At 37.8% G+C, this 11,318-nt stretch overlaps 2 protein-coding genes across 4 annotated transcripts; both read right to left on the reverse strand.

The window, feature by feature from the left end:
* Positions 1–482: 482 nt before the first annotated feature.
* Positions 483–5,162, reverse strand: LOC121649341 (zinc finger protein 37-like). 2 transcript variants are annotated; one of them, XM_042000102.1, is made up of 2 exons: positions 4,794–5,162; positions 483–3,718 (listed from the first exon to the last, which is right to left on the reverse strand). In XM_042000102.1, exons 1-2 carry the CDS (start codon positions 4,963–4,965, stop codon positions 1,356–1,358), a joined length of 2,535 nt encoding a protein of 844 aa, XP_041856036.1. In that variant the 5' UTR covers positions 4,966–5,162; the 3' UTR covers positions 483–1,355. The 2 variants fall into 2 exon arrangements, with proteins under 2 accessions (XP_041856036.1, XP_041856037.1); XM_042000103.1 differs by lacking the exon at positions 4,794–5,162 and adding an exon at positions 3,918–4,775.
* A 1,448-nt stretch (positions 5,163–6,610) lies between these two features.
* LOC121649342 (zinc finger protein 2-like) lies at positions 6,611–11,318 on the reverse strand. 2 transcript variants are annotated; one of them, XM_042000105.1, is made up of 4 exons: positions 11,076–11,318; positions 9,510–10,349; positions 9,380–9,420; positions 8,408–8,627 (listed from the first exon to the last, which is right to left on the reverse strand). In XM_042000105.1, the coding sequence occupies exons 1-4, from the start codon at positions 11,278–11,280 to the stop codon at positions 8,547–8,549; spliced, it is 1,167 nt and encodes a 388-aa protein (XP_041856039.1). In that variant the 5' UTR covers positions 11,281–11,318; the 3' UTR covers positions 8,408–8,546. The 2 variants fall into 2 exon arrangements, with proteins under 2 accessions (XP_041856038.1, XP_041856039.1); XM_042000104.1 differs by lacking the exon at positions 9,380–9,420 and having other exon boundaries at positions 6,611–8,627.

Consider the following 11,318-nt stretch of genomic DNA (forward strand, 5'->3'; position numbering starts at 1 on the left):
TTCATTTTTATTCTTTTCACTTACTTTTAATATTTCATTTTCCCCTCGCTGTAATGCTTTTAGTGTTTTATGTAAAGCACTTTGAGTTATGTACATCAAATGTGCTATACAAATAAACTTGCAACACCTCAACTTGGTGCTCAGATGTCTGAAAGTTAGATTTATATTTAAGTACCATATAAAAATTACAATAACGTAAAAAAATGCACAAAAAAAGCAAATAAGCAGTCTGAGCTGATATTTGATAAGTTTATATACATATATATATATATATATATATATATATATATATATATACATACACACACAGGTACAGCTATAGTTGCTCACTGATCCCCTTCCTCCAAATCTGAATGCAGTGTAAATAAACCATAAATAACATGGAACCTCTCCACTCATCCAAACGGAAATGCTTTCTTTCCTGCCAAAGCTGTTGATATTTCTAATAAACAGATAGCTTTATAATATTAATTTTTAAAAAAAAAAAGCATACATTTTCAAGCCAAACTGGACAGAAATAACTCAGAAAATGCAAATGCTTTATATAAATTGTATCAAACAGGCATGACATTATCGATTGATGCCATTTCACATAAAGAAAAAAAAAATTAAGGAAAACACAAACGAATCACCCAAAATTACTTTTTGGGTGTTTTTACCCTGTAAAGACATGTCATCATCATCATCATAATAATGAAAATATATAAATAAAAGCAAATCAATGTCATGAAAATTCCAAGGCACAAAACTTTGGATAACTTATTTGGTGGTCTATGCATATCTGGCCAATCAGAGTCCCAGTTTTTAGATGTTTTAAATAAATATATTAAATATAAAAGAAAGCTCATGCATTTAGCTTTCCACGCATCAGTAGACAATGTTGTTCAGTAAAAATCCAGATGTTTAGCAAATACCAGACATAGAAATCTTTATGACTAATTACCATAAGACCTGCCCATCATCAGGCTGTTTTTAAGACTGACACCGTAAGAAAAGAGCAGAGTGCCCACAACAGAAAAGCAAAACAAAAACAGAAAGATAAAAACTGCTTAATCAAACACATCCTCACATCCTTGGTAGAATACTAGCAATAAATGTGCAAATGGTCAAATCATGAGTTTTTATGTTGATATTAAATAACTCTGCATGGGGTTGGTCCTGATGTGCCTTCAAAAAGCAGAGATCTTTAAAAGAAACCAGATTTCCAGAATGGATTGTCATCTTCTCGCTGTCAGCAGGTGGGAAAGTAAACCCTAAGTTGAGTCAATTTTGGTTCATTTAAAACATAAAATTCACATTAATCCTGCAGCTGCTGAACGGCATCATTAGGATACTTTCATCGTGAGTTCAGTGTGCTAAACGCTGATGTGTGAATCAGTGGAGCTTTGTGCATCACTTGAGTGGACACGCTTATGTTTGTTGAGCTTTGTCCAGGTGGAGAAGCGCTCCCCACAAGTGGTGCATTTGTAAGGCTTCTCACCTGTATGCATCCTCATGTGTCCTTTCAGGTCTGTCCTGTGACCAAATTTCTTCTCACACACGCTGCATTTATACGGCTTCTCGCCTGTGTGTGTTCTGGTGTGCCTTTTTAAAGTCGTCCTGGTGGCAAATTTCTTCTTGCAGTAGGTACACTTGAAGGGCTTTTCCCCCGTGTGCACTCGCATGTGATTCTTGAAGGCGGAAGAATCTGCAAACTCTTTGCCGCAGTTGCTGCAAGTGTACGGCTTCTCACCTGTGTGGATCCTTGTGTGCTTCTTCATATTCACGCAAGAGCTGAAGGATTTGCCACAGACGCTGCATTTATAAGGTTTTTCCCCGGTGTGAACCCGAACGTGAAGGTCGAGGTTGTAACGACGGTTGAATCCGTTCCCGCAGATGTCGCACTTGTAAGGCTTCTCGGCGGAATGGATTACTAAATGTTTGTTTAAATCCCAACTCTCCCTGAACATTTTCCCACAAGTGTCACATTTAAAGATCTTCTCAATGGTGTGGGATTTTATATGAAATTTGTAGTTTTTGAAATTGCTCATCACTTTACCACATTTGTCACATTTAAAAGGATTTTCTTTCTTTTCTTCCTCTTCGCCATCAGTTGATGTGTCACTCATACTCTGTGGTGGCTCAACAGTTTCATTTGACACGGCATTTTCATTGATACCTTTATCATGTTTTTCTGCATCAGTAGTTCTGGCTGATGTGCTATTCTCATCCATTAGTTTCTTTTGTATTGGTTCAGAAATTTCCTTTGATGTTTCACCCCCATCTTTTTGTCTCTTAAGAGATGCTGTCTCCTTCCTTCTTGATGATGGATCTTCATCATCAGGTGTCTTATTTGCTGTAACCTTCTTGCTTCTAGCTGATGTTGGGCTACAATCACCAGGTTTATGTTTTGGCTTGGAGCTTTTTGGCTGGTTTTTCCCATCTCTGTGTTGTTTACTTGGTGTTGCTTCTGAGTGTTTAGCTGGTTTCTCACTGCGAATGGTTTTGCTCTGTGTTGGCTCCATGTTTCCAGTAGAATTTGCTTTCTCATCACTCTGCCTCTTATTTTGTGGCGATTTTGAAATTGAGGTTGACATGTTTTCATTTGGCATCGGTTCTGGACTTCCTTCTGGTGCATCATCATCATCAGGAGATGCAGAGCTTTGTGGTTTATCTCTATTTGATCTTGTGCTCTCATCATTACGTTTCTTGTTTGGGCTTGTTTTAGCACTTCTACTTAAAGTTTTGCCATCTTTGGACTTCCTTTTTGCTGTTTGATCAGAACTTTCATTTGATGTCATCTTCCCATCTTTATGTTTCCTTTTAGTTGACTTTGCTGTGTCTTTCTTACTTTTCTGGTCTGGTGTTAGTTGTGTCCTCTTGGATGATGTTAAACTCTTATCTTTGCTTTTCTTATGTGGTGTTGGCTCAATACTTCCAGCTGAGGTTGGTCCCCCATCTTGACTTTTCTCAAATGTTGTTATATCAGCACGTCCAGTTGGGTTATCATCATTTCTCTTTTCTTCTGGTCTCTCATCTTGGCTTCTCTCAGTTGGAATCAGCTCAAAACTTTGCGTTAAGGCTGGTACCTCATCTTGACTTTGTCTGTTTGAAATTGGTTCTTCACTTCCAGTTGAGGTTGGTCTCCCATTTAGATTTCTATCATTTGGTGTTGGCTCAGTACATGAGGTTGACTGTGTTGTTTCATCTTGACTTCCCCCAGTTGGTGTTGGCTCAGGACCTAAAGATAAAGCTGCTATCCCATCCCATAAATCTGTACTGCTGGTTAAAACTGTATTGTTATCGCTACAGTGCGTACTTGAAGGCAGCTCAGTATTCGTAGCTGATGTTGCACTTTCCTCAAAGCTTCTCTCATCTTGGAGTGCATCGACATGTCCAGTTGGTGTCACACTCCCATCATTAAAAGCTGTGTAATCTTGGTCCTCGGCTTCAAATAAGTTTTGAGAGGTGAGCTCGTGGTCACTGTTTCCTGGCAATGCTGGAGAACTCGTCCTCTCAGCTCCAGATTCTATATTTTCGTTTGACGTGTTGGATGGAGGATCATCATTCGCCACACTCTGTGATTGGTCAGGGTCCAACGGCCGAGGCTGATTACTGGAGACATGTGGATCACAAATTGGAGTCGGATGAGAAGCACCAGCATCCTGCTGATGTGCTGGTTGGGGTATTTCCTGACTGATGCATATTTCCTCATGTTCATCTTTAATCTGTGGAGCATCTGTTAGAAAAACATTGTATTATTATCTTGAAAATGTATTTCTTCTTTCTTTTTCTTCATAGAATAATAATCAGAATAAGTCACTATTAAGTCTGATGTAAGTGAAGGAAGAGGTAAAGAGCACATACAAAGATGATCAAATTCAGTTATAATTTTATAAAATCTTTAATTAGATTGTAATGTTATTACTACCAGTTACCTGATCTGTTAGTATCCCACACTGGAGTATGTTTGGAGATTTCCATCTCAGAAATAACTGAGAAAAGTTCATTTGCATGTGTAAGAGAGAACAGATGTTCACAAAACTATTTAATAGAGCAAAAGAAGGAAAGAAATTAATTATTTTATACTCTTTACCAAATGTGTTTATATTCTGGTCTGTTTTTTTATTTTTTTTGGTTGTTGCTTTTTGGAAAAAAAAAATAAAATCAGCCTCTCTACATCCACATTTTATCGTTGCTGCATTATTAACTTGAAGAAGAAATGGCCACTGCCTTTTTAAGTCACTTTTAGTCACATGGATCTCAAATGGATATTCTCTGTAAATGCAACTTTCTCTTTTAGAGATATGCTTCTAAAAGCACAGAATATTCTGTTAACAATAGTAATTTATAGTTAATTACTTTTGAATAAATGGAAATATTGAACAGCATATTGTTGATTAAATACATGCAAACTTTATTTGAATCTCTAAGTTTTCTGAATGTGTTTTTGCATTAGTGCATGCTGTTTAGGAAAAGAAAGATTATGGTCTGTCAGTTACTGTCAATTTGACAGGAACATACACAGCCACTTCCGCATCTGAAATGTGAAATTATTTTTGGACATATGTCTCAGTTACACACGCACGCACGCACGCACACACACACACACACACTTGAGCCCAAAATGTGTTGAAACGTGATTGCTGACGCTACTTTCTCGGGTTTCTCTCTTTCTTTTACTACCCTGTCAAACCGGTCTTATAAAATCAACCAGAAGGCTGCTCAAACCTGCTGCGTGGTCTAATGGATTGTTTAAATGTCACCACGCAAATTTGGCCCCGGTCTGTTAACAACTTAGTCATTTGACAAACCTGTCCCAAGAAACTTTGTCTCCGGTAAAAACACTGTGTCCAAAAGTCTGCGTTGCCGAGCGATTTCCTCTTCGTAGTTTTCTACTCTCTTTTCAAACGCTCCCAGTATTTCTTGAGCAGCCGCAGTTAGCCGGTCACAGACGAATTTGCGCATACTGTGGACTGGATACATGGTTAAAACAGAGGCTAAATGTCTTTAAAAGAAACTGATAGCTTCAGACGATTGAACTTGCGTTCGCACTTGACTGTTTACTTCCGCGTAAGATGTTAAGTCGGCTCTCCCATCACCAGCTACCTACCCGGTGTGTGCGCGCATGCTGAATTATTCTTCTTTTGCTTTCACATGGTGCGACACCTGCAGTCCAAACACAGCTTTGACTTCAGCTGTAAAATAAACGCCACTTCTGCTCTTATCCTTTATGATCTGCAATCACAGGCAAAAAGAAGTGCACCGTATCCGTTTCTAAAACGTTTTACATCCAGTAAACACAGACTCAAATGACTCAAATGCGCAAGACACATTATGTTATTATATATTAAGCAAGTAGTAAGGGACAGTTAGTGGTGTCCTCTCGGGAACTTTTGTAAAAAAAAAAAACAAAAAAAAAACAGTGCTTTTTCAGTCAGAAGGTATCAAAGGCAGCACATTTTCTCGACTTTTCTAACGATAGATCAAACATAAAATGCTTTTTGGCAAAGCAAAACCTCTTATGCGCAGTTGATATGATTTTCTCCCTTCTTTACAATGTTTTGCATACTTTAAGTCGGCCAAATGTTACCGTTATTTCCCACAGCAATAAAAACACTGAAGGAAATCTGCACTGAAAGACCTGAGACAGCTTCCTCAATACTGCTTTAAACAGCTTAATGAAATAGGAACTCTTTCTTTTATTAGTTATTTTGCCCTACAATGCTCTGTTGGTGTAAAATTTTCATTATGCTCAGGGTCAAAGTGAGGAGGCCAAACTTTGATCCAAGTTTAATTATTTGACATAAATACCCTGGCTGTATAGCAACATAAACAATGGTAGCCTATGAATAAAAGTGGTGCTCTAACATTATGAAAACAAAGACTCTTAAGTCTTTTAAAAACTGCACTACTTAACTTCAGCAGATTTTCTCACTTTGTCACACCCTTACAAAGACTAATTCTCTGATCTCTCTCCAGTGAGTCAGTTTGATGTTAACACTTGTCTCTTGCTGTCTCTTTCTTTGCCTTGTTTCCTTCAATGTTTTTTTTTTTTTTTTTTTTTTTTTTTGGCTGAATCAACCACAGTGTGTTCAAAACAGCCGGTGTGTTGACTTAGCATGTGATGCAGAGCTGTAAAGTGATGCCCCAAACTGGTCAAAGAAAAAAAAAGTGTGAGGTGTGGTTTCTCAGCGTCGGGATGCTAACTCCAGGAATGTGCATAATGATTATCGGTGTGACATCAACATGAGGCAAAAGCACAGAGTTTTGAGGGCAGAAACCTATGTAGTGTTGCTTTAAATATCACATCAATATAGCCAATGCAAGCCCTACTAAATACAATTTTAATTGATATTCTAACAACCCTTTTAAATCATATTTGTTCCTATTATAATCCTGTTAAAATTAGTGTGAAGACTTCTTCTGCTGTCAATGCCAGTCGAATGTTTGGGCACACCTACCCATTAAATTTGACTGGTACTGTATAATTCTGTGAGGTTCATTATAACTCATCAACTGGACTTGTATTCATATGATATGCACTCCTGCTTGAGAAGGAACCAATAGACTAATAATTTTATAATGTAAAGCTGTAATTATTAAATAAATGCATTTTTCATTCTTAGCTTTTATTCAGGCACTGGTCAAAATATGCATTTTTTTCAACGTACATTCTATTAGCAACATATATTAGTTAAATATATACATGAATATTCCAGATGTTCATTTTTTAGGGTTAGGGTACCCTAACCCTATAATAATAATAATAATAATAATAATAATAATCATAACATTAAATTAAAAACATCAGAAAATGTTTTTTAGATCAACACCACGGTTCACACTTCTCTTATAAATACTGTAAAAGAAAAAAAAATATCCTAAAGATGATAATCACCTTTTGTTTTTGTTGAAATATATCCGTTTTCCAACATTCCAACATTAAATACATGTATCAATAGATATATAAGGTGTATGCTCATATGAAGCATTAAATTTAATTATCATATATCTCTTGTCAGCGTATCTGCAATATCACAATAGCTAAAGACTACACTGAAAGGAGTGATGATTTTTTTTTTTTTTTTACAGAGCCCACTACTTTTGAAATAAGGCTATTTCTCCAGAATCTGACACCCTGTTGCAAAATATTAGCATAATGTCTGACATTTTTTGTGCACATTTAAAGACTGAATGTTAGATCAGCAATCAGCGAAGGATGAAATGATCTAATCATGAGTAATTACACTTTTTCTTCACATCTTTTTTTTACCATTGACCCACTTTTTTTCGTGAACTAGCAGCAGGTCCCTAAGTCTGTTCCCTCCAATGAGATAAGCTGATGTGAGCTTGAATTCTTTTCACCATAAACGCTAGACCCATTTTTATGAACTTCTCTGTGCACTGCAGAAATCAGTGATTTTTATCAGCATTTGATGATCAGTTCATCTATAATCAAGACCAGTTTTGTTTTGATAATGCTACATGTTAGGAGATATCACAGTCACATTCTATCACAGTAACAAAGTAGAAATAAATACATAAAAAACAGGAACAAGGAAACCTCCTCAGCATGTATACTCACTCACCATGAATTTGCCACTTTTCTATTTGATTACATTCAATATTTCATTATTATTGATACAGGGGATATCAAGGCAGCATGCCTATGCAATGCTCAACATTCTTTTCCAGGTGAATGTGAGAAAGACATGCATTTGAAATAATCTTTTCCCACATATAATGTCATGTTTTTCAATATGTACAAGTTAGCGAACCTTTAATTAATGCAGCGATTCTCTCCAATGAGCTTTTTCATTCAGTTTTCAGGAACAGTTATGTGCTATAACAGTCTGCCTTCTCATCTGAATGTGTTTTCATGTGGACCAACAAGCTGGACTGACTCCTGAGACATTTGCCACATGCTTTGCAGGAATACGGCCTCTCGCCTGTGTGGATAATTTTATGACCATTAAGAATTGATTTCTGCGTGAAACTTTTACCACAGACTTCACAAGAATAAGGCCTCTCGCCCGTGTGGACTCTTTTATGAACGTTCAGTATTGAAGCCTGATTAAATCTTTTTCCACAGACGTCACAAGAGTACGGCCTCTCGCCGGTGTGGATCCTTTGATGAACTTTCAATATTGATTTCTGATTGAATCTTTTACCACAGATGTGACACCAGAATGGTCTCACTCCCGTGTGGATTCTCAGGTGTCTAATCAATCTGGACTTAAACTGAAATATTTTCCCACAAGTTTCACATTTGAACTCACACTTTTTAGCCACGTAAGAATTAAATTGAGTCTTAAGCGGGATAGGATTATAGAAATAACTGCTTTTGTGATGTCTTTTTTCTGTTTGTTTGCCCCCTTTGTACTCTGACATGTTGTGCATGGACTCTGATGCACTTTGAGCTGCACTGTGGTCAAATTTGTCATATGGAAAAGTCGGCATAAATCTATTACTCTCCTGTTTCAGCACACACTGCTCTTTTTCCTGACTGGTGAAGAGGTCATCCTGTTCTTCCTTCACTTGTGGAGACTTGGAGTCCTTTTGGTCTAAAGAGTAGTTCCTCTCCTGGTTGCAGAACTGCTGCTTAAAGAGAATCTCCTCCCTAAGGAAATATTCCTGTGGAAGCTCTGAAAGATAAACCAACACACAATATTTAATCTTCCTCTTTTAACTTATGTCAAACTTAACCTGAATTATACAAGATCACAAACAAGTGGAAGTATCAGAATGGTACCGAATTTACTTTCTATGGCTTATAACGGTATTAGAAAAAACAGTGGCTCGTTTGATGGCTAAAAGCTGCAGCAAGTAAGCGCTAGGCTCAGGTGGTTGGCAGATACATCGCATTCATCCTCCAGTTTAGCTAACTCAGAACTTCTCTGCTAGCTTTAGGTTACCACTCCTCCCAAGTTCCCAAATTGGTTACCCAGCAACTCAGGATTTCCAGAGCCAAGGGGTTCCTTTTGCTGGGTGCCACATGTTCATTCAAAAGCTAGTTCAGCCACCACCCAAGATCAGAGCCAGGTAACCTCCTGGCTTGTTCTTGGCCAAAGCTGTGCCTCCTGAGGTGTGTTATGGTCTCTCAACCAGCTCCAGGCTCCTGCTGGCTGGAAGCTTTGGCTCCTCACACTGCCTTCTCTCAACTTTCTTGTCAACCTAACTTGTGCTAAGTTCCCCGTGTAGCTTGCTAGCTTCTTGTTTCACCAGTTCCTTATAGCACATGTAACCAAACTGTACACACAAACAACCTGCAAGTAATCAGGACTGCTTCTTGAAAATAGTCTAAAAATAGCCCTGGTGAGTGATATGTCCCTCTTGGATAATTAAGGATGTGGCTCTTGAGTTTACCATTTGGTGAACTGGTAAGAATGCCATTTACCTTCTGCTTACTGTCACCCCTTAACATTTGTTTGCTTCTCTCTGTGTAAAAAATATAATTCTTTAGTACTACTAAACTAGAGTGACCTATGATACACTTGACATATGCTGTGGAAGAATATGGTTCTCACCTGCGTGCCATATAACATGAGACTCCAGTTTTGACTCCTGATTGAATCTTTTACCACAGATATCACAGGAATATGGCCTCTCAAGCGAGTGGGTTCTTTTATGAACATTCAGTATTGATTTCTGGTTGAATCTTTTTCCGCAGATGTCACAGGAATACGGCTTCTCGCCAGTGTGGATTCTCTGATGAACCTTCAGTATTGATGTCTGATTGAATCTTTTACCACAGAAGTTGCAACAGTATGGCTTCACTCCTGTGTGGATTCTCAGGTGTCTGATTAATTTGGACTTAAATGGAAATGCTTTCCCACAGGTCTCACATCTATATTCCCATTTTTGACCTGTGCGACTATAAAAGGGACTCTTTAACACAAAAGGATTGTGTTTATCTTTACTTTTTTGTTGTCTTTTTTGTAGTGTTGTGTCCGTGTGTTCAGTTGATCCTGAATGTCCATGCTTGTCTCCTATGTGATCTTGGTTCTCTGGTATATCAGAGTACTTAGAGAGGAGGCGATGGTTAGTGTTGAGCTCTGATTCCTCAGAATTTTTAATTGATATGGTGTCTAAGGATTCCTCCTCTGGATCATGCTGAGATTGAGCAGTATTCAAGTGGGGAATTTGGTCTGTATCTTCGTCACATGTAAGAGTCAGCAAAAATGTGTCAGTTTCTTGTTTTAGTACAAACTGTTCTTTGTCCTGACTAGTGCGGCGTTCCCCATTTTCCACTTTAATCTGTTCTGGCTCCAAGTCCTTTTGGTCCAAACTGGAGTTCCCCTCACAGTTACAGAGCTGCTGCTCAGTCTCAATCTGTTTCACCTTGAAGAAATTATGTTGTTGAAGTTCTGGAGGTAAAAGTGACATAAAACAAAAATAAAAAAAACAGGTTACGAGACCAACATTGACAGAAAAAAAGTAGCTGTGTAGTGGAGACTTAATACTGTGTAAATACTCTGTATTTATCTCTTAAACTCTACTATAGCTTTTGTAAAAATGTTAATTTAGTTTCCAAAGGAAATAAAATCAGACAAACAGTGACAAAGTGAGTTCTGACTTATTTTGCACCTGTCAGTGCATCCTCTCCTAGCATTCAGATGGATGTTACTTTCCAACCAACCAAAACATTTTTTTGTTTGACTAATCAACATTTCCCCATCACATGACATCAGCCCCTACAGCAGGACAGCAATAGTATCTATAAAAACTATTTAGCAGGGTCTTAAAGAACATGGATGGTATCAATCTGATCAGTTCCATTTGCATTTGTGAGAAGCAAGCCTAGGTTATAATAAATGACAAAAAGAAGAAGAAGGAAAAAAAGACAAGACCCAAAGGATCAGTCAGTAAAATCTGAATACCAGACACTCTAGTGCCCCGCATTTTTATTACTGATTTATTTATTTATTTTATTATGACCTAACTTGACTGAGAGCTCCTTTGCCAGCATAAAGAGGAACACCTAATTATAGGACAGGTCCTACTGTTACACACGTCATATCTGCAAACTGGACCACATGTGTAGTTTTTTTTTTTTTCTTTCAGTTTTTAAAGACATCTAAGGTTTTACATACCTGTTCTGTGTAACTTTACTTGAGGCTTCCAAACGATGGCCAGCAGTTTGCGCTGACGCTTGATCTCTTTTTCGTAATCGACGACAGTTTTTTCAAAGACTTGGACTATTTCTTCAGCCGCAGCACTTAGGCGATCGTTGACAAACTGTCTTAAACACTGAACTGAAGACAATGTTGCTTCTTTGCAGTTGAAATATTCATCCATGATTCCACAGTGACAAAGCTGACACCAGTTTTTGTTTA

This window comes from Melanotaenia boesemani, chromosome 11 (genome assembly GCF_017639745.1).
Source record: "Melanotaenia boesemani isolate fMelBoe1 chromosome 11, fMelBoe1.pri, whole genome shotgun sequence".
NCBI classification, from domain to species: Eukaryota; Metazoa; Chordata; class Actinopteri; order Atheriniformes; family Melanotaeniidae; genus Melanotaenia; species Melanotaenia boesemani.